At 44.2% G+C, this 23,649-nt stretch overlaps 1 protein-coding gene across 15 annotated transcripts in view; it reads right to left on the reverse strand.

Annotated features, from left to right (window-relative positions):
- Positions 1-23,649, reverse strand: part of AFDN (afadin, adherens junction formation factor) — a 102,046-nt gene that overhangs the window by 45,660 nt on the left and 32,737 nt on the right. For 10 of the 15 annotated variants that reach the window (XM_032407472.1, XM_032407471.1, XM_032407473.1 and 7 more), the window contains 11 exons: positions 23,318-23,580; positions 17,858-17,927; positions 13,708-13,826; positions 9,608-9,669; positions 9,279-9,484; positions 7,318-7,338; positions 6,433-6,578; positions 6,047-6,141; positions 5,353-5,618; positions 3,865-4,008; positions 2,277-2,475 (listed from right to left, as the gene is read on the reverse strand). In XM_032407472.1, coding sequence (XP_032263363.1) covers positions 2,277-2,475; positions 3,865-4,008; positions 5,353-5,618; positions 6,047-6,141; positions 6,433-6,578; positions 7,318-7,338; positions 9,279-9,484; positions 9,608-9,669; positions 13,708-13,826; positions 17,858-17,927; positions 23,318-23,580 — 1,591 coding nt within the window. The remainder of the gene's footprint in view (positions 1-2,276; positions 2,476-3,864; positions 4,009-5,352; positions 5,619-6,046; positions 6,142-6,432; positions 6,579-7,317; positions 7,339-9,278; positions 9,485-9,607; positions 9,670-13,707; positions 13,827-17,857; positions 17,928-23,317; positions 23,581-23,649) is intronic. The other 5 variants (XM_032407480.1, XM_032407474.1, XM_032407486.1 and 2 more) reach the window with 1 other exon arrangement.

Raw genomic sequence — 23,649 nt, forward strand, 5'->3', positions numbered from 1 at the left:
CCCCCCCGGGACTGCAGGTGTTGAGTAGGGGGAGCCCGCCCCCCGAGACTGCAGGTGCTGAGGAGTAGGGGGAGCCCGCCCCCAGGACTGCAGGTGCTGAGGAGTAGGGGGAGCCCGCCCCCAGGACTGCAGGTGCTGAGGAGTAGGGGGAGCCCACCCCCCGGGACTGCAGGTGCTGAGGGGTAGGGGGAGCCCGCCCCCAGGACTGCAGGTGCTGAGGAGTAGGGGGAGCCCACCCCCCGGGACTGCAGGTGCTGAGGGGTAGGGGGAGCCCACCCCCCGGGACTGCAGCTAGACCCCAGAAACAGACGGATACACGTGCTTCAAGTGCTGTCACAGAAACATCCCGAAAGAACACAGAATCACTTGTGGGGAAAGTGGCTGAAGTGTCAGGAGGCGGCGAAGGTTTTCTAGACAAAGGGCTAGCTGGCACGAGTGTGAGTGCAGCAGTGGGCACGCGCGGGGGGGGAGGGCACAAAGGCCCACGGGGCCGCGCAGTCGCAGTTAGTACGAACGACAAGGCTGGGAGCGGAGGCTGTGCGCTCAGATCCTGGGGCTGAAGGGGCAGGGCTGCGGGCAGGAGAGCCAGCAGTGACGGGCTGCCAAGCACCCGATGGCCTCGCAGGGTGGGGGCAGGGAGAGCGGTCCGGGAAGCAGCCTGCCAGAGCACTGCCGCTGTAACCCACACGTGGCTGCGTGGGTGCTGGGGACACACAGCTGACAGGCATGGCCCTGCAGGTGTGACACGTGGTGGTGCCCGCGCAGCAGCGGATACCCCTGGGCTCGGCACACCGAGGCCACACGCCGGTGCCACGGACCAGCGCAGGCCCCCTCTGCGGGGACGGAGGGTTCCCCCGACAGCAGCCCTGACCCGGGGGCTCCCAATGCCTGACCGAAGCTTTCGTGGATGTCACCGCAGCCCGCACCTCCGTCCTCCCTGCTGGTCCCAGACAGGAGCCCGGCTTCCTGTCCCGGCCCCCGTCTCCTTCACACAAGGCTCCTCGAAGACGCACGTGCCTCAGCTCCGCTGCTCGGAGGATGGTGTGGACAGGAGATGGGGTCTGCGTTCCCGGCTGGCTACGGCCATATTTGCCAGTGGATGAACTAACACACTACCCTTCTGTTACAACAAGGCTTTGGGAAATGGAAATTTTAAACTATTGAAACCTTTAAAGACATAAAAATCTATTTATTGTAACATGTGAAAGTCACTGAAATGAAAAATCACACTCACCACGCTTATGTAGATGAACATAAAACCTTAACTTTTCTATTATTTTTGTTTAAACTCCTGAATTTTGAATCTGTTTTTCTATTCATCTGAGCTCCACATTACAAAACATAGACTGGGACTGAATTGTGGTCTAATTTAAAAGCTTGTGCTTCAGGTGTAAGTGTGGTATTTGGTGGGGAAGGAACAGGGGGAGAGCGAATGTCAAACAGACTCCCCGCGGAGCAGGGAGCCTGACACGGGGCTCGGTCCCAGGACCCTGAGATCACGACCTGAGCCGAAACCAAGAGTTGGCCGCTTTAACCGACCGAGCCGCCAGGCACCCCGTAAGTGTGGTGTTTGTATCAGCACAGTCCAACAAGAGCATGTGAACGGGTGTAGGATGAGACCGGGGGGCTCGCTGCCCTCACACTCCTCAGCACCTGCAGTCCGGGGGGGCGGGCTCCCCCTACCCCAGCAGGACCAGCTGCAGTCTGGCTCACGCACACACGGCAGGCACCCCGCGGCTAAGCGCCCCAGGGGCAGCTGGCCCGGTCCTCACCACATCCTAAGCCCCTGCTGCCCACGTGCCCATCTTACAGACGGAAGTCACAGGGGACAGAGCTGGGGTCCGAGCTGGGAGGGTCTGACCGCAGCACTCATGCTGCCCCCAACTCTGCTGGTAGCAACACGACGGACAATTCAGTTCCAGGGGTGAGCCAAGCTCCCGGGCCCACAAAAAATGGAGGGAGGAGCAACAAAAGGTCCTCCTTCCTCGCGGGCCCGGCAGGAAGGTGGCTGTGGCAGCTGGTGAGCCCAGCCAGTGCCCACGGGACGGTCACAGCACCCCCCAGGGACTTCATGGCGGGACACTGCGGGACACTGCTGACCCCCCGTCACTGCGAAACGCTTACTTCCACGTCCTGGAACACGGTTTTCTCCAGACATACACGGTGTGTGCTCCACACGTGTGGACTGCCACACACACACACACACACACACACACACACACACGTACGAGGCTCGGGTCATAGTTCAGACGCCAGGTCCAGTAGGTGAGACTCACCTCTCTGGCACAAAGGGTCTAAAAACTCTTGTAAACCATTTGGAATGTTCCTGACAACATCGCAAGAGTAGCCGTCTTCTGGCAAAAGAAAAGGCAGCTGCAGATCGGGGTCCTCTTCGAGCTGCACCTCCCTCCCGTCACTGCGCGCCAACTCATCAGCCGTGTTTTCAGCCACAGCCACCACGTTTTCGATCAGGTCCTGGTCAGAACACAGACGCACAGTGAGAACGGCATGCCAACGGACTGGCACTCAGATCTCCTCGTGCACAGTGTGGCCACACACGCAGGCAGGCTGCGAGCGGGAACGGATTTCTCAGTGTGTTAATGTCACTTTGCAGAGCAACGGATCACCTGCGAAGTACACACTTCAAACATATGAACCAAGATAGTCATAATTAATCTCAAGTCATCTGCAGCCTTAAAAAGAAATTATTCAATCACAAGAAAATGGTTTCCCTTTTCAAAAGTAGTCATTTTTTTCCCTGCAATTTTTTAACATCCAGGTGCTAATAATCCTATTTTTGTAGAATTTTTAATGACAGAAAAAGCTCACAGTGGAAAATGTAAAAAATCGGGACAAAAATACCTATTCCCAGCTAATCGGAAAGTTCCCACACCTTCACTGTAAAGCTTGAGGAAGTGAACACGGCACCTCAACTGCCCCCGGTTCAAGGGACGGAGAAGCAGCCCCTCGTCATCGTCTCCCTCCCTGGGTCAGCTTCCCGGGCTTCTCCGGCCACAGCCCCCACCTGTCTGCTCGTGAAACCCGTACAGACGGAGGCTCTATTTACTTCGTGCCTGACTTCTGTGCACACGGCGCAGTGCGTGTCATCTGCCGTGCAAATTCACGCCTCAGCGGCGACAAGACCTCTACACGCTGTTCTGTCGGTGGGCGTTTGCTGGTTTCTTATCCTGGGCTACTCCGTACACGTCTTGTTGGCACCAAGTCAGGACTAGAGGTCAACCCATGCACCTCATGCACTTCCCTCGTCAGGACTCCTGCCTCGAGCGGACTTTATCCGCGGGCGGCGACAAGCACTTGCAGCCTTCCTCGCCCTCCACACAGCAGCTGTAGCCCATGCTGTGGACTAGGCCGCTCATGATGCCAAACCTCGATTCCCACCAGTCAGCTGCACCTGCCCAGGTCGGGGGGCCCCCTCGCCGCGCTGCTTGCTGTTGGCGGCACACGAGGATGAGCGGTGGATATGAGGGGGCACTCTGTGTCTGCAGCACATGGGTGTCTGTGGCCGTGGCAGGAGCTCTCGGGCCTCTGAGCCTCAGGTCCCGGGGAGAGCCTGGGAACCAGGGCAACTTAATTTCCTCTCCCCCAGTCCTTCCAATGACTTCCCAAGAACCTAATTCCCTGAATTAAATCCCTTTCTACCTAAAATGCTTGTGTATTTTGTACTTCTTGTACCGAATCCAAACTCAAATATCAACAAGAAAAATGATCTTATGAGATGATTAAGTAGCTTATTTATTAAAGAAATAAAGTAATTATAAACGTCGACTCTCCCTCACTTTTTTGAACCAAAAATTTCCCTGTGCAAACACGTGTCATGCTCTGTGGGTGATGTGTGCCACTCACCGTGGGGATAAAAGGCTCATCGGGCGCACAGTGGTAATTCTGCAACAAGGCTTGGAGCTGCAGTGAATTTAACTTAAAGCAGGTACTGTTTATATTTGGAATGTCATCAGGTGCATATTTATCCATTGTGAGCAAAGTGGTTGCCTGTTCAAAAGAATAAGTAACAGGAGATATGATTCAAAAGTATTTCATAAACATTCCCCTTTATGTAACATTTAAAACTGTAGTAACTTGCTAATTTGATTTTGAAATGCAGAGTGTTTTTTAGGGAAACACACTTCTATTAACATTGAATTGAACTGAAAAAGCATTGTCTAGTGAAGGTTTTTAGCCAGTTTCTTAATTTTACTAAAGTATAGACATTTATATTTTATGTAAAAATATAAATGAGATTCATTTATGTCCACAAATCATTTTTAAAAATTCTTTTAGAAACTGTAAACATTCACATCATAACCATTCCGATTACCAATTACTGGGGTCTGAATAAAGTTTCATTGTAATGACTTGTTTATAGCCAGCTGATACAATCCAAGGAGGAGGATAGTAGCCTCTTTCTATACTCAATTACTTTAAAAGAGTTTAAGAAATTGAGAAAAAATGCAAAATTATACACTGTAATAATAATAAAAAAAATCTGTCCTAAGTTTGAGGCTGCAGATCTTATTTCCTTGACTGTAAAACCCCTGTGTCCCGTGTGGGCTACGTAGGGGCTCCCTGAGAACCGGCCGAGCCCTTAGCACACAGCTGTTGAGTGCTCCTCTGTCCCCTTCTCAAGTCTCCTGCTCTGGTCCTTTGGGAAGTGAGAACTGCCGAGTGCTATGCTTAGACCCCTTTCTCTTTCTCTTCTGTGCATCCACTACGGGTTTTTGCTTTGTGGTCACTTGGCTCCGTATGCTAACGACCAAAGTGTTACCCAGTTTTAAACTGGAATCCATCCATTCAGTATGGAGCTTCACAAAATACACCTACTGGTTTCAGAAAAGAACCCTTTAAGGGCACTTACTCTAGTGCTTACCACCTGCTACGGGCTCACCCGTGTCCCCTAAAATTCATACACAGAAGTCCCAACCCCGTGTACCACAGAACGCGACCTTACTTGGAGAAAGGGTCTTGACGGAAGTGAGCGAGGACAGCAGGTCTAACATGACTTGTGTCCGTATAAATAGTGGATGTGTGGAGACACACATGCCCACAGGGAGAACACCTGTGAAAACGAAGGCAGAGAACCACCCAGCCCACACCGTGACCTTGGACTTCCTTCCTCCCGGACTAGGAGACAACCGTCTGTCGCTGATGCATCGAGCTTGTGGAAGTCCGCCACAGCGACCCAGGCAAACCAACACGCCAGTGTTTCTTTAGCTGTGCATATGCAACACCCCAGAGCGGTACTGAACTGGCTGAATCCGAGTTCTGACCCCGGAAAGAATGAGAGCCACCGATGACGAAGTCCAGGGACGGTGGGGAGGTGAGACTCGGGAAGCCCACCTGCACTATCCGGCTGAGGTGACAATCAGCTGCCAGCTCCAAGCCCTGCTTCTCTGCCCACGCTTCCACGTGTCCCAGCTGCTGGCGGATAATCGCCCCCCAGTAGTGCGAGCACAGTCCCGACTCGGGATCGGTCACCAATCTGTTGAAGAGCCACATGTTGATGAAGTGGAAGAGCTGGGAGAAGAGCTGGATGGTCAGGGCAGCGTTGACTCGGCAGCGTCGCAGCAAAGACATGGCTCCCGTGAGCGTGTGCAGAACGTCATCTGGTCAGAGACGCGGGACGAAAGCAAGAGTCTTTTGAACGAACGGTGAATTCAGAAAATGGCAGTTACAGTAAGAATGCCTACCGGGTCGCTTTTGAGACACCAGTCTCTTCAGAAAGGAGATGACAGTGAGGTGTGAAACCACACACGGCTGGTAACTACACACACTGCAGCTCCCCCCAAGACACCTTCTGAAAAACCATGACACACCAACCCAGAGCTGTTCTTGAAAGAGAACAGACAGCAGTTACGATTTACTGAAGAATACCAAAGCCAATAGGTTATCTCATTTATTTTGAAAATACCTCCTTCTTATGCATGTGAAATATTAAAATGAAGTTAAACAGAAGGAGGGAAGAAGGAAAGCCCAGAGAGAGAGAGAGAGAGAGAGGAGAGACAGGGAGGGAGGAGAAAAAGGGCATCCTAACCTATTTTTGGTCTTTGTAGGCTGTTCTCTTCAGGGTCATCCAGAAAGGCTGGCATATAATTATTCAGTTCTGATTGAAGACAATGAACCAGGTATCTGAAAAAACGTAGGCAATTTTAATAACGTCAGCAGAACACACTACTATTGTCAGACATGACATGCACTAGTGAAATAGTTTATACTGTTTAGAAATATTTTCCGTTTACAATACAATAGTTTTACTCTCAGGATTCCTGAAACACAGCTAATAAATTCAATTTCTTAAATCAACACATTTGGCACATAGTTATTCATGCTTCTCGCTATTCATCTTTAATTAGGGTAAATAAAAACCTTTAAAAAAAAATCTCTACAGAATAGTGCAATCTCCAAAAACGTGCTCCTTACTTAAACGCCATTTGAACCAAGTGTGCTAAAACGTCTTGGGCATCCAATGTGATTCGACTAAGATCTCGGTCCTGTTTAATGAAGTTGAGCAGCTCAGATGCATTGGCCATCCAGAAGGCAAGTGCCCCTGCAATATTCTTCTGTTTCTGTAGACAGAACACATTTCCATAAGCGACCCAAAGACAAACAAAAAGAATGAAAAAAAAAGAAAAAAAGGAATGCTCTTGAAAAGCTGCTGGAGATAGACCAGTACCTTCCCATTGTCACCAAGGTATTTAGCACAGATACCAGATATTTGCAAAGGAATTTGGATACATTCACAGCAATGGAACTGCAACATCTTCTTAGGATTCATGGACAGACACATGGATCCAGTTAGCTACCATGTATGGAATCAGGGCCGAAAACAGAGGTATCAAACCCTACAACACCCAATTGGAGATTGTGCATTATCTGGTAATCTGTGAAGTACACACGCGTCTATCCATGGTTACCCACAGCCACCCTGATACGCGTAGTCACTGGCTCGGATGCCGAGCAACCCGGTATCAAGTACTGATCTATCACATCATCTCCCGACCACATGTGCAGGCCAGGCAACTTCAGATGAGATCCAAAGAATAGGAACCAAGGATAAACAAGAAAGAGGAGAAACAGAACTTTTGTCATTTCATATCCACACTGAAGTGCATTAAGCAGAAATTATGAAATGCTGATAAAGGTTGCACAGTCAAAAAAGGATTTAGTACTGCATGTTTCAGTTGCTGAATGAGTGTTATGAACCGTCCAGTCCGGTTGCTGGAGTATTGTGTTTGACATGGAAGCAGCGCGAGAAACTCAGCTAAGCCGACATAGCCAGGACCAGTTCCCAGCAGCACGTCCTACCTGATCAACCTGGTCTACTTCCTGGAGAAAAACAGACGAAGGGAAATCAAGCAGAACGAGAGAAAGAAACTTGTAAACAATCATGATAGTTTAAAAAAATCAAAACACTAACATGAAGGTACGACATGAAGGTACGACATTTAGTTATGTTATTCCCAAATTACATATTCATTCCTGGCTCTGAAGCAGCTTTAGAAGTACATGACATAAAGGATTAGTTCTACGTTCTTAACACTGGCACAGTAAGGGAGGGAATTCCCAGAATTTATATAAAGGAATGTGACAATTAACACAGGAACACACTGATCTCTTTAAAAGATTTATAAATGAAGGACTTCTTAACGTCTTGTAATGATATCGTGTGTCTGACTACTTAAAGGTATATGTAAGATGAGTGTCTATCCTCTGGTTTAATAGGATGAAAGAGACAGAAAAGACCAACAGAAACAATAAAAATAAAAGTTAAAAATTTTTTAATGTATAAAAAACATAACTCTACTAAAACGGAGTAAATCGGTTTTTGAAAGTAGGTTTTTACAAATTTAAGCATTTATTCATTACTACGATTCTTTCCTAAAACTTTAAGATTCCTCCAATCACATACTAACCCTAAATGTGTTTTAAAAGACCTGTTGTGATAATGATGATCTCACTGACTAGTTCAAATTCAATCAGAAAAAGTCTATCGGCAGTAGTCTGATGACAGGAGTTTCACAATCTGAAACAGGCTTTAGAAACGCAAACATGAGGGAAGACAGACAATGGCTCTGAACTAAAAGGAAATCTGTTTCTTTATAAATTAGTAAGAGAGGAACAAAAACATGGAATCCAAGTAAAATGACAATCCTTTTTAGCTGTTTCCTCACTTGGGTAAAAGAACTGTAAGCTCATTAGATTCATAGGCTAACCCCTCAAACATAAAAGAAACAGTTCTTGAAAAATTTGGACTTTTTAAAACAATTCTGAAGGAATCAACAGATTAGTTTGCTCAAGCTACCCTCACAGGAGGAAAACAACCAAACCATCTAATCATGTTGCTTCATAATATGTAACTAGAGTTTTATATTTCGTGGCCGAATAACAGCACTGATAAGTGGTTTGGAAAAACTTAAAATCTTTACATTTACTTTTAAGGACTTAAGATTAAATCTTCAAATTATCTGTGAGTTTGGAAAACTGCTATGCCAATTTTACCAACTACAGATGAAGAGTACTTAAAGAGAAACAAACCATACTACAAAAAGAATACTCTTAGTTCCTTAAGCTTTCCACAGTTTTATTAAAGATTTTCAACATTTCATCATCATTGAGAAATGTCGTGATGTCCATCACACCTAAATGAGTGCTATCAAAAATCCACATAATTACTACCAACATCATACACTCACACTAGAAAAGAGCATGCCTTTGTAACCATGAGAAGATTCTAAGGAGGTGGCTGCCAGGGACTGGTGGAGGGGTTATGAGGACAAACTGCTTCATGGGCACAGGTTTTACTTTAAAGTGATGGGAATGTTCCGGAACCACAAGTGGTTGCTGCACAACACTGTGAATGTACGAAATGCTACTGAATGAGTCACTTTAAAATGGTTAATTTTACGTTAATGTGAAATTCACCTCAACATGTTACTGTTTTTAATTCTAAAAAAATCCCCACAAGTCTCGATACGTTCTCACAACCACTGCCATTTTAAGGATCTTTACCGTGATCATTACGTTCCCACATTCAGATTACCTTCCCGTATTCTAACATTTGTAGGAAGAAACAGAAAACAAGTTTACATTTCTTTTCAACTTTTAAAGCTGTACCATTGTCCATGCTATTTATGGAACTTGCATTTCAGAAAAGACTGTGGAGGTCAAATCCAACATGTGACCAGGCGGGAACACGAAAGCCACTGGCTTCCTGGAGTAGGACAAGGGGCACACTTACTGAGCTGGCTCTGCAGGCGGAGGCTTACCTGGATCACCCCCTCCATCATGCTCACCATCCTGTTGACTATCGCAATCACTTTGTGAGTGCGCTCGGCGGGGCTGACCTCCGGTCTGTACTGGCAGGACAACACATACCGACATGCCATGTATAATACGTATGTAGGTGACAACTTAAAATGGACTGTAGAGCTATTAGTGTAATTTATAATGGCAGATAAAAATGAATCTTCAGCTGTGAAAAGATTTCAAAAAAGAAGAAAAAGAAAAAAAAGAACAAAAAAAACCCCATGAAAATCAGATGGAGGAAAATGGAACAAGAAATAATTCACTAACAATGGAATCTGAAATTACTCACAACTTTCCCTGAATTCAATGCTTGCAGGCAATAACAGTTCAGGCCCAGGAGCATCCTGAGTTCTGAAAGAAGAAAGTGGCCATCTCTTAAAAACAGGTCATGTGGCTAATAACATCACTAACAATCTATGCATATTTTGGCAACTGTTTTTACAGTCTCCATATGGTTCTTACAAATAATACACAGCCCAATGACTCCTGTTCACATGGAAACTGTTCAAACATTCAGACGAGCATCCTGAGAGTGATCATATCCGTACTCCTCACAGAGGTCAGTTCCCTGAAGTATCTGCTTCCATCCTGAGAACTGATCTGACCGCGATTCTCTATTATTCATGAAGGTTTCGTGCGGAGGAGGGCGACCAGGCTGCCACGCACCTGCTACAGCAACGGCTCGAGTCACAGTGAAAAGCCACTGCTACGAGACACAAGAAAAACTACACCACCGTGGGCCTGGAACCGAGCTCTCACACATAACGAACCAGTTCCTAAGAGCCAGACGCTGCCGCTGGCTTCCGAGAGAGCTCAGAGAAGATCATCCCCGCAGGCCCCTGCAGTCACTCCGTATTACCATTCCTCGATGCTCACAGGGAAGCCCGCCTTCAGAAGAAGTAATCCTACTCACACTTTTTCTTAAAGTCACATCAATTCCAGACACCTTTCATCATGTAGCCGGACACTACAAAAACAAGGCACTGCCGAGAAATATAAACCAAGAGCAACTAGTATTTGGAACACTTCGAAGAATTAGCACTGTACTAATGTTTATGTATTTCCAGGTATTCTGGGCCAAAGTACCTCAAAGGTTAGGTACATTTCTAGTTCTATAAAAGAGTTCTCCAAACAGTGGATCACCCTGCCCCCACTGGTAGGGTGGAAGGTTCACTGTTCCGTGAAATTCTTCTTTCAGTTATAAATATATACATATGTAGGTATGTGTCCACTGGGGCACAATATACAACAGGATTCTGTGTTGTGTACTGTGGTCAAACAACATCTGAAAGCCATTAGTAAGCACAGAATTTCTAAAATGTGTAAAATAATTACAAATCCAATTGAGATCTCCTTACCTTAGATGTATACTGTTCTCGATGGATGGTGTTCAGTTTAACTACTCTTTCATGTAGACATGTGATTAGAATTTCAAGCAATTTAATCATTACTCTAAGCTAGTTGGCTACTAGCTGTATTTTATGTATAACATTTGTAAGTCACCCCCCACCCCAAACAAACTGGCAAATAATTAGATTCCTAAAGAGTTTAAATCTTTACCATTTAGCTCAGCTTTTACAGATGACCAGGAAAAATTTTACAAAATCTGTCTTCGAATAGATTAAGAAAATTAAAATTGACAGCAAAAGCAAAGAAACATGTGTTGTGCCTTCCCACAAACTTAACTGGAAAGTAAAGAGTGGGGCTACAGTGACTTACACCGGGATGAAAGAACTACTGAGGTAAATATGGGCTCAGACAAAACTGAGGTCAGTATTCAAACACAGCTTCACATCTGCTGGAAGGGCGAGGCAACAGCCTTATCGGTGCTCATGAATTTGTGAGTTAAATGACAGTCATTTTCAGCAGGAACACTGAAGTCTACCAATCCTGGATAAACGGTGACGAATCTGCCCGATTTCAGGGTTTGGAGTCACTGCTGTGACCGCTCATTCACTACATGGGCTCCTGTGACAACTTCTTTAAGAAAGGAGACGAGAGGGAGAAGAGCCCGTGATGGCCACAGACCAAAGTCACTGGTCCCCAGCAGCTCCCGTCCCGCCACCCCACCTCCCCTGGCACTGAAGGAGCAACAAAGAGAAACACAGCAAGTTACCTCAAACTGTTTTAATCGTGAGAAGGAAAAAGAAAAGTCTTTCCATCAAATTATATGCTTCACAGTTTCTTATCCTGTCTATGATTAAACAATTTAGATTTAACTCAACAATTCAGGTGTAAAAAGGCTCTTATAAACAATAGAATTTAAATGCCCAATTATGTTAACATGTCTCTCTTAACTCCTGTATTTATAGACATCTAAAATTGCAGATAAGCAGTTACTTTCAATTTACTATCTATACAATAAACTGGATGAACCTTACCAATTGTTTCCTCAATTTAACACATCTGGTAAAAATAAGGAATTTAATCTCTCACCAAAAAAAAAAAAAAAATGTGTCAGTGAGAACTTAAGGCACTCCATTATTCAAAAAGATGTTTTTCCTTGACTAACATCAGTAGTTTTTTTTTTTAAGATTGTATTTATTTATTTGACAGAGAGAGAGAGAGAGAGAGAGAGAGAGAGTGAGAGCAGGAACACAAGCAGGGGGAGCGGGAGAGGGAGAAGCAGGCCTCCCGCGGAGCAGGGAGCCCGATGCGGGGCTCGATCCCAGGACCCCGGGGATCATGACCTGAGCCGAAGGCAGACACTCAACGACTGAGCCACTCAGGCGCCCCTAACATCAGTATTTTAAACATACTTATTAAGACAACTTAGATTTTTATGAATATACCAATTAAGTGAAGCACTGCTTACACCCACATTGTATATGTGAAAAACAAAGACCAAAAATAGCAGAATCACCTGTTTCCATCACCGCTGTAGTACCAACAAAGTCGTACATACTACAGCTCCCATAAGACCTGTAGTAAAACCTCTACTCACAGGATAAAATCAATCCGAACAGACAATGAACCATCAGATGGCTATCTGACACTGTACTAACCTACTATATTTACCTACCAACTATATATATATATATAGTTTACACACACACTGATTAATTTTGCATGTCCTAAAAGAATTATCCTAATTGCTCTTTCCTGTCCCCCATTTGATTTATTCACTCATTCAAATATTTATGGGCTAAGAACTATGATACATTGCTCTCAATCACCTTATAAATAAATAGAGGCACTCTTTACGATGCTAGTTTACCATTTGGACTATCTTATTCTAGAATACACCACCAAAAACAAGTACAGACACAGAAAGTAGACTTATTATTACATCTAAAAAAATTCACACAGCCAACAAAAATCTTGAATAATAACCAAAAGTGCAGGATAAAAACAAGGGAAAAACCCGAGATTCCCATATCAATCTACAAACTGAATTACTGTGATAAATGATATTAAAAACTTAAAACACACAGCGCCCTCTACTGGAAGATGGAAAATTAAAGAGCTACATCAGCTGCCTGTCACCAAATTGATACATGACCTTGGGCTAGTCACCTGCCTCAGTTACCAGATCTGAGAGAGAACAGTTAGAATGGCTTCATCAAAAATCTGAATAGCACGAAAAGAAGGACACCCCAGTTCCACCGCTGGTACTGAGAGTCCGTGATACGGCACTCCTGCACTACTGCCCGACTGCTGTCTGTGTTCAGAAACCTGCTGGACAAGTACTCGAACCACATCACACTGCGGCTGAAGCTCATCAGCATTCGGAACTCGTCACCTGTTACTTCAGTGTGTGCGGCACCGACATCACTTTTCAATATGTAAACAATGTTAAGAAGTCACAAGGAAGTAGAATTCTAATTAAGGTAACACGTACTTAAAAATCATAAGAAAAGGAAGTAACAAAAGGCAGAAGTTCTCTGTTCAAAAACACTAGGCAAGAACAATGGCAGAAGAAACAGATATTTACCCCTACCCTTCTCAGCAGAACATAAGACACAGTAACGTGGCACTCGCTAAATCCTAAAAACTCCACCTGAAGTCATGTTTGGCTTCATGTATTTAAACATGGAAGGATTTTGTATACGGATGGGTGAAATGATGAGTAAATTATCTAAATATAAAAATTATCAAATATTAACATCCTAGAGAAACTTCCTTTCTCCACATTTTACAGAAGAGCACATTTAAAACAGAAACCTTTTTAACTCAGAGCACCTCCCACTTCAACCGGACAGACGGCGCGGCGGCACTGGGGTAAGGAGCACCACTGCTCATGAAGCCCTCTCCAGTGCAGTGATGTGGAAAGAAAACAGCATTCTAAAAATGTCAGGCAAGCCTCAGTAGATTCAATCATCTTTACCCCAAGCCCTTTCTAGGAATACTTTCACTTCTTTCATAATTAAAAAAAGCACTACCTCCTACCTGTTTTCTTGCCTGCGGTAGTCCTGCTGCCGTTCTCCTCTGATCATTGGCTTCACCATCCCGCGCTCCGCCGTGCTGGAGGCGGACAGCACCCTGTCGCTGTCCAGCCTCGTGGTGCTCTAAGCCAGGGGAAGACACAGCATTTAACCAAGCAAACCAACCAGGCTTTCACTTACTCTTGCAGGTGAAGATCTGATGCAAGGCTGCCAGGCAGGGGAAGGCAGGAGAGGGATGCAGAGGAGGAGCACGGACAAGAAAAAGGCACGGCAATGCTGGGGATGCCATGTCCACAGCGGCACGCCCCAAAACACACGGTCTTCAAAAAAACAATAAAACACACAGCCACTTTGCTTTTCAAAGAGCTAGATGTGGGCTTTAAAACACAGGCAGAAGTGGTACATATACACAAGGGTTCCTCAACCAGTACAGTAAAAACAGGAACTACTCCAAAAAGTTCTAATTCAGGAGAGAGCTGAGAGAATATGTACAATATGAAAAGTCAGGGTCTTTGCTTTACTTGTTAAGAAAGGATTTAAAATCTACTCATCATAGCTCAACACCCAATGAAGAAGTGAATACAGAAACTGGTTTATTTCTTGCCCTTCATCAACAGAGAAAAGGCACACTTAGAGCGGCCCAATACGGTACATTTAAGCTCTTCCAAGCAGGGCACATCCCTAACCAACCCAAGGCAGACAAAACAGATAAGCAACCTGTATTAGTAAGAAAATAATCAGAACACAATCAATAAAATCATACAAAGAAATTCACTGTAGCAAAAATTTTATGTCAAATTTCTCATTGTATTTGTTTATTTGTAGAAATTGAGCTTGATAATAGAAATCATTCTTGTCTTACCAACCAGAGAGTAACTTTGGGCTGTATTTATCTTTACGGTTTTTCTTATTTTCCATAAATGAGGTTATCCAACCTACTTTGTAATAAATACTCTTTTTCATATGTTGTAAACATCTTACAATATTTTTATGTTACAGAACTGTAATGGTTGTGTAACATTTTGTTGTCTATTCACCAAAGTTCATTGAACTAATCCATGATTACATTGTTTAAAATGTTCACCAGGACAGGGTGTCCCGACAACCATGTCTGTAAACATATATATTCACACACAATGATTACTTCCATAAAACACATATATAGAAATAAAATCCTTGGTCAATGGATGGCAACAGACTACAAAAAACTGTTATAAATGAATAGTAAGAAGGCAATGGATAAATTATGGTATGTTTATAAGCTAACATATTACAAAATAATTTTAGCCTGTTTTCAAATAAAATGATTACAAAAGCATAGCCAAAGGCCATAGGAAAGGTTTGTGTGTGTGCGCGTGGGGATATTTAATTATTTCAAAGTGTTTTTTTTTTTTTTTTTTAAAGATTTTATTTTATTTATTTGACAGAGAGAGAGAGAGACAGCTAGAGAGGGAACACAAGCAGGCGGAGTGGGAGAGGGAGAAGCAGGCTCCTGGCAGAGCAGGGAGCCCGATGCGGGGCTCGATCCCAGGACCCTGGGATCATGACCTGAGCCGAAGACAGACGCTTAACGAGTGAGCCACCCAGGCGCCCCTATTTCAAAGTGTATTAATGAACACATGTGCAACATAAAGAGCTCAGAGAAGGATCCATCAAAATGTTACCAATAGCCAACTATAAATTGAGGATGAATGATTTTCATTTTTGTACATTTTTTCTTAATTTACCAAGTTTTCTGTTTTAACTATACACTTTCAGAAGTTTTTATTTAATTTGGAGAGAGAGCACGAGAGAGAGAGCGCGTGCACAAGCATTCATGCGTGGAGGGGAGGGGCAGAGGGAGAGGGAATCCTCAAGATGACACCCTGCTGAGCGTGGAGCCCGACGCGGGGCTCAATCCCATTACCCCGAGATCATGACAGGAGCTGAAATTAGAGTCTGACACCCAATCGACTGAGCCTCCCAGGCGCCCCTAAGAAACTCAACTTTTTATGAAGACAGTTACATTTGGTTCCAAGAGTATTTGCTCACGCAGTCACTCAACAGCTCTTTACTGCGGCTCTTCAAGGCCCTGAGCGCTTTCTGAGCACAAGCAGCACAGCAATGAACACGTCAGGTGAGGCCCCTGCTTGCACAGAGCTCACAGTCCACGGTCGGCACGGGAGATGGCAGAATGGGCTGGCACAGAGAATTTAAAGTGAGGTGTAATTATGCCTGGATGCTCAAGGAAGTTTCTTCAAGGAGGTGATGTGTAAACTGAGGTCTCATTAGGAAGGGGCTAGCTGCATGAAAACCAGTGGGAAGAACATTCTAGGAAGAGCAAACATGCCCGAGCCTTCAGACGGGAAAGAGGTGTGTGGTCAGTGTGGCCGGCACAGGCTAAGCCGAGAGGAAAGGTGGGCCAGGTCAGAAGGGGCTGTGAAGGCAGGGCAGTAAGAGGATCGAATTCCTATTTTCAGAACACCAGCCCGGCCACTGGGAGAAGAGAGGCAAGCCAGGTCAGCAGAGGAAAGGCTGCTAACTCAGAAGCCATGCAGATTCCCTGCCACGTGACACCTGGAGCCTCTGCCCGACCACTCACGGCGGCAACAGAGAAAGACAGGCACTTGTGGACTATTTCAGACGAAGAGCAAACAAAACTTGCCAACAAGTGAATGCAGAGGCTGAGGGAAGGGAAGGAACCCAGGATAAGCAGTGATGGACTTCTGTGGGGACAACGCTATGGGTGAGGATATCATTTACTGAGACGGGGAAGGATCAGCGAAAGAAAGATGTTTGAGAAAGAAAATCAGTTCTGTTTTAGCTACGTTAAACCTGAAATATGTCTTAGACATCACCACAGCTGTATCAATCAAGCCTCTGGGGTCTGCAGAGGTCAGGGCCAAAGACACAGTCAAGAGTCATCAATATTTAGATGTATTTTAGCTCCCCGACTGCGTAAGATCACCTCGGGAACACATATACACAGGAGAGACGGAGCCCTAGGTCTAAAACCAACGTGAGAAGTCAAGTGGAGGAAGACGTGGAGGAGGTGCCACCAACAGATGAGACCCAGGAGGACTGAGCACCGAGGTGGGAGAAATCGGGAGGGCGACACCCTGAGGCTGAAATAAGAAAGTGCCCCAAGTAAATGGTGCTAACCTATCTTCAGGCCGACGGAGGGAAACGAGCACTGGACTGGGCAATCGGGATGTCAGCAGAGCACAGGACAGACACAGTCCCTATGAAGGGGCAGGAGCCAAACGGGAGCCAAGGCAAGAAGAGGGAGCAACAGGAAGCGGAGCAGAGACTACCTCCTCCTCCAGAAGCAGGAAACTGGGCCAACAGCTGGAGGGCCCAGGACGCGTGTCTAAGAACAGGAGGTGCTAGAGCCTGCCGTACCCGGAGCAGCTCCTTCCCTGAATCTGCGCTAAGCCTGTGTCTGGCTTTAACCAATGGAAGGTGAGGGAATCAAAGCTGGGCACCAGCTCTGGCCCAAGCTTAAGAAGGCCTGTCAGTTCCATGATTCTGTGAGGCATCAAAACATCTGGCTGCCCTCGGGGAGAGATGGGCAAGAGGTCCCAGGGAGAGAACCTGAGATGACAGGGAGAGGGGAGGCCCCGCCAGGCCACCAACCAACCCATCAGAAGCTGAATGCAGCAACACGGGTCACCACCAACAAGACCAGCAAATAAACAGCCCCAGTGAGTCCAAACCACACTGCACAACTGTCAGTAAATAAAATGGGTGCTGTTTTATTTTAGTCCACTAAGTTTTGGGGTGGTTTGTTACTGAGCGATAGATAACCAAAATGAGGACACAAATTCCTTGATCATGCAAGATAAGGGGTAACTGTGGAAGCAAAGTGCCTGAGAAGGTAAGCTGGCAGGTGGATGAGAGGGAAGTCTGTTTTCTTCAGAGGTCACCTGGCCAAGAAGAGCTACTTAGACAGAGGATGAGCCTAGGATGCACTGCTTGGAGGAGAAAGCACAGTTCCCCGGCCTTAGGCCTGTTATGTATCACTAAGAGGCAGCACAAGAGATTAGGACAACCCTCAGTTAGAGACCACTGTGAAGTCTGTCTTCGCAACAGTTCTACAAGTATATTACCAATAACTCATCCATGGTGTCCTATGATGCCACACATAGTCCTATCAGGTCATGTAAATTACCTACCTTGCTTGTTGGTAACGCTGTTCCACTATGAACATCTCCTCCTAAATCAAAAGTTGTCTCTTGAACAATTCTTTTAGGATAAAAAAAAAAAAATACATAGAATTAATAACTCTCAAATGATAAGACATCCTTTTTCTCAATAATACAAAAGAAACGGCTAAATATCCCAATTCAAAGAGCCTCAAGAAATCGCTTTATTTTCAGCGTATAAAGTTGCAGAATAAAAAAGCTGTTAAAACTTTATGAACTTTTCGGGGCACCTGGGTGGCTCAGTCAGTTAAGCGTCTGCCTTCAGCTTAGGTCATGATCCCAGGGTCCTGGGATGGAGCCCCAAGTCCGGTTTCCTGCTCAGCAGGCAGCCTGCTTCCCCTCTCCCTCTGCCACACTCTCTCTCTCAAATAAATAAAATCTTTAAAGAACGAAAACTTTATGAACTTTTCTTACTGCTATATACTGAATACTCTCAGGATCATATTTTTTAAGACTATATTTTAATAACAATAAATTAAAAAGAACCATAAAAGAAAAAAGCAAGCTGCTTTATCACATAACAGCACATAAATGAAGTGCAGATGTCTGTGGTTTCATGAGCCCACTTGCTGGTCCAGGGAAGGCAACCGTGTTCATCGGAGGATAAGGCACGGGAGCGAAGCTGCCATCCTCCCAAAGCCAATCTGATGATTTTTTTAAAAGCTCATGGATACCACTACTTAGGCTATAATAAAGAAATGGGGAACTTTTGTATAATGTTAGTAATCAGATCAAGAGTTATTCTATTTTAAACAATTTCTTAGAATATCTAAAAATACCAAACTTTTAAATCCATCATTACGAAAAATTCAGAATAAACAAAATCTCATTTTGAAGAGTCAATTACCTGAAGCAAGCTATGGTTCTTCAGCACAAATAAAGGTAAATACAATCCATTAATCCCAGACCAAGAGAGAGGCCCCAAAAAAGAGGGAAAAAGAGCCCTAAAAACACCTGGAAACCAACAGGATGGGTTAAGTGCTTAAATTTCCTGGGCTTCTGCCCAAGGTAATCAAAAAGAATGACAATCTCTTTTGTTATCTGAAAGACAATAGTCTAGTTTCACAGCACTGTGGTAACTTTAAACTTGTATTTAAGCCCAATCTATAGAATGAAACCACAAGTGATGCAGAAGTTCAAAACAATTTTTCAAATTAGAAAATCAGGTACAAATTCCTCCCCTACCGCATCACTATGAAAATAAAATCATCTTGTAATACAAAAACAGCATCATACTTTAAAATAGTAACTTGAGAAAGTAAAAGCTTGTACTAAAAGCTAAACACTTTGTCACCTACCCTCTGTCACCAAGATATTCACAAAACATAGAAAGTTCTCCTGGTTTCTAATGGTTGGAATGGGAAATTCAGTTGAGTTACTTTGTCTCTGATAATGAAAGCAAGCAGAAGTACGACAGCTCACCTCCCTCCATCATCTATCAAAGCTACATACACACCGCACCAATCCCTAACTCCATGGTTACTGATGTACGCAATACAGCCAAAGCCTTCTTGACTCCACACGTGATTATCATCCTAAAATAACAAATCTACTCAACACCATGCAAAGCTCTTTACTTTTTCCCCAAAAGCTAACAAGACTTTAAAGTTTAACATGGACCCATTTGTACTACATTCTGGATATGTAAATGATTACAAAATGACTTATTGATGACTTTAATGACATTATCTAAGTATAACCATTGAGGGTAAGAACCATGTCCCGGCCACGTCAGCCCAGAGGACAGTGACATGTGACGCAGGTGCCCCACGAATGCAGGCTGGATGCATACACACATGCAAAGGTGAATGAGTGCCTCAAATGCATCAACAGAAGCCCCGCCCTGACCATCAACATCAAACTGTGCCACTTTGCTGGTCCACCATTCACTAAGGGTTTGAAGACACAGACCCTGAAATCTGCAATTAAGAACACATGCATCATGTATCCCCTCAAGGAACCAGGAAAAAAAAAAACAAAGCCCAAGGTTACTAGAGGGAAAGAAAGAAATAAAATAAAATCAGAAACTAAAAGAGAAGACTTTACAACTGGTACTGGACAACCTAGAAGAAATGGATGAGGTCCTAGAAACATACAAACTACCAAGACTGAGTCATGATGAGACAGAATCTGAACAGATAGATTACTAGCAAGGAGATCGAAACATTAATCAAAAATCACCCAACAAACAAAAGTCTTGGACCAGATGGCTTAACTGGTGAATTCCACCAAATGTTCAAAGAAAAATGAATACCAATCCTTCTCAAACTCTCCAAAATCTAGAAGAGGAGGGAACTCTTTCAAACTAATTTTACAAGACCAGCATTACCCTGATACCAAAACCAGACAAGGGCACAAGAAAAGAGAATTACAGGCCAATATCCCTGATGAACAGAGATGCAAAAACCTTGTACAAAATATTAGCAAACCAAATTCAACATTAAATTAAAGGGCTCACACACCAAGATCAAGTGGGATTTATTCCAGGGATGCAAGGATGTTCAATATCCACACATAAGTCAATGTGGTCCACCACATTAACAAAATAAAGGATAAAGATCACATGATCAACTCAACAGATGCAGAAAAAGCATTTGACAAAATTTAATATCCGTTTACAATAAGAACTCTCAACAAAGAAGGTATAGAGAGAATGTACTTCAATATAATAAAGGCCATTTATGACATGGCCACAGCCACATCATACTCAATGATGAAGACCTGAAGGCTTTCCTCTAAGGTCAGGAGCAAGACAACGATGCCCACTCTCACCACTTTGATTCAACACAGTATTGGAAGTCCTAGCCAGAGCAATTAGGCAAGAAAAAGAAATTAGAGGCATCTAAACAGAAATAAATCTGTCACTATTTGCAGATTACATGGTTATTACCTATAGGAAACCCTAAAGACTCCCATCAAAAATATATTAGTTATATATTTATATATACTTACTTACATTTACATACATATAACTTATACAAATATACTTGCATGTTTATATTTGTTTATATATATAACTAATGTATATTAGCTATATACATATATAAAATGGAATGTTATTCAGCCATAAGAAAGAAGGGAAGTTTGCCATTTGCACAATATGGATGGACCTGGAGAGCACTGTGCTCAGGGAAATAAGCCAGACAGAGAAAGACAAATACTGTATTATCTCACTCACGTGTGGAATCTAAAACAAAACAAAAAAACCTCAGCTCATAGACACAAAGAACAGACTGGCAGTTGCCAAAGGCAGGGGTGGCGGGTGGGGAAAGTGGGTCAAAAACTTCCAGTTATAAATGTAAGTCACAGGGATGTGATGTATGGTATGGAAACTATAGTTACTAATACTGTACTGTGTATCTGAAGGCTGGTAAGAAAGTTAATCTTACAACTTCTCATCACAAGAAAAAAAAAAGTACCCATGTATGGTGATGGATGGTAACTGGACTTATGGTGGTGATCATTTAGCAAAAATATAAATATTGAATCATTATGCTTTGCACCTGAAACTAACACATGTCAATTATACCTCAATAAAAAAACATATATACACACATCTGTGGAAAAAAAAAAAAACATGGGTTATCTACCTAGACATATAATAGTTTGATGACAGAACAAAATTAGTGTTTATAAAAAAAATGAAAGTTCTTTCTAATTTATGGATGTACATATAAGTACTGGTATATTCAACCACTGAGCAGTTTTCACTAGGTTTGTAAGGAAAAGATGTAATATAAACATAAAATTTCATAGCACATTCCCATCAAAGAAACCTAGGCCATGTTCTTAGTATGATTCTGCTTTTGGCCAGAGATAAGGTGAAAACAGACACCATGGGCAGGCCTCCAAAGCAGGAGCCATTATGGCAAAAACAACTGGGGAGGAACCTCACATACAGAAAACCAGAAAACCCTGCCGGGCAAAACTCAAGGACTGTAGTGATGGGACAGGGACAATCTTATCACTACAACTGCAACACATACCATCAAAATAAGTATGATCTACCACTCAGGAATGAAGTATGATTGGGAAAAACTGCAGGTACTGCTTGAAAAACAATGTGCAACAGGCCAGAAGAAACCATTCCACACGATGATTTCTTTGGCCAAACATCCTACAGGTAAGTGGCAAGTAAGACTCTCGGACAGGCACACCTCAGCCTGTCACCCTGTCTGGTGCCGAAAGAAAGATGCAGGCCTGAAGAACGGAGGATTAGAATGGAAACCATCTGAACTGTTGGCTGAAACAAAGGGGCCACGCAGAGGTCACCATGAGGGGCAGGAAATGCGGACGTGGCTCATAAGTAAATACTACCTTAAAAAGGGAATATAAAACAAATGGTCCTCCAAGACACAAAACGGAAGGATGAGTTTAGATACACATTCCGTTTAAAGCTGGAAGACTATTCAGGCAGAAATGGGCTTTCTTGAGAAGTCAAGGCCCACACTGGTTTTCCTTGGGAACCGACGGACGGGTCCTTGGCTGAAACGTGGAGCTAGCTGGAGGTGAGCAGCTGGGAACAGAAGGTCTCACCCCATGACATTTCCCACGTCCCATGTGCCTAGGGGAACATTTGTGATGATCCACAAAGTGTCATCTTGGGAAAGATACTAAGTCTTACTTGTACTAGCTGCCTTTTATCCCTTTTCTGGGCCAGGATTCAAGATGGATACAGAATAACCTAATAACCCTCCAGGAAAGATCGCAGTTGAGTTTACAATGCCGAAAAACTGGCAAAAGACCAACACGAAGAAACTAACAATTTGCACCTGCCCGAGAGTTATCACTCTGGGTGGCTAAGCAAAGGTAGGTCACAGAACAGAATAACGGGACAGGCAGCAGGGAGAAGACGACCCACACACTCTACACGGTGCTGTTGGGGCAGAGCGCTGCTCTGTACTCAGCGGACTCTCTGGCTGCCCTCCACAGCGGGTGGGAAGGGCCGTGGCAACGACTGCCCCGAGACCCATGCCCTAGCAGCCTGCGAGCTGGATGACAAAGGGGCTAAACAGCGTATTCTCTTAAAAAATTACCATTACCAAAAAGGAAGTCTTACTCCCTCGCCTGTCAAGCAGTTTAATTAGATGATCAGTAAGGATTTGTCTTCTCTGGTAATAGGCCCACACTGCAAGTCCTCAGAAAGGCACTAGGTGGAGCTAAACTATTTTTAATTCCTTAAAGAGTTCCTAAGGTGTCTCATTACTCCTAACCCTAACTAATTTAAAAACCAGCCCACAACTTCAATTTTACAATAAAGCCAAGACCCCTTTCTTCTTCTTTCCTCTGCAACCAACCCAAATCAACAAGAACAACAAACCGTACTTTGAATTTTAAAAATGAAACCACCTGTCATGTATGCCGAATTCAGATTCCTTTACACATAAATCAAGCCACCCTAAACTCTTAAAGCTGAGGGATAGCAATTACCCAGGCTTGTGTCTGGGACCCTTGGCAGTCAGGCCTGCATCCACAGATCTCTTTGCCAGAGCGTGGTCCTGGCTCGGGTCCACAAACTTGAACACGTGTGACGTCCCAAACTGCACTTTCATCCCACTCTGCAGCATGGTTGTCTCTGAGATGCGCAGTCCTTCCACGTAAGTCTCAGCCTCCATGCTTCTTGGCGTGACAGTGACAACTCCATCCATGTTTGTGAGGTCACAGTGATGGGGCTGAATTCCTGATCCAAACAGCTAAAATGAAATCAAAGAAACTTCCATCATAAAGGACATGGTATTTAAAAACAGAATTTTTGGGGCACC

The sequence above is a fragment of the Phoca vitulina genome, unplaced genomic scaffold, assembly GCF_004348235.1.
Source record: "Phoca vitulina isolate PV1807 unplaced genomic scaffold, GSC_HSeal_1.0 scaffold9, whole genome shotgun sequence".
NCBI lineage: Eukaryota > Metazoa > Chordata > Mammalia > Carnivora > Phocidae > Phoca > Phoca vitulina.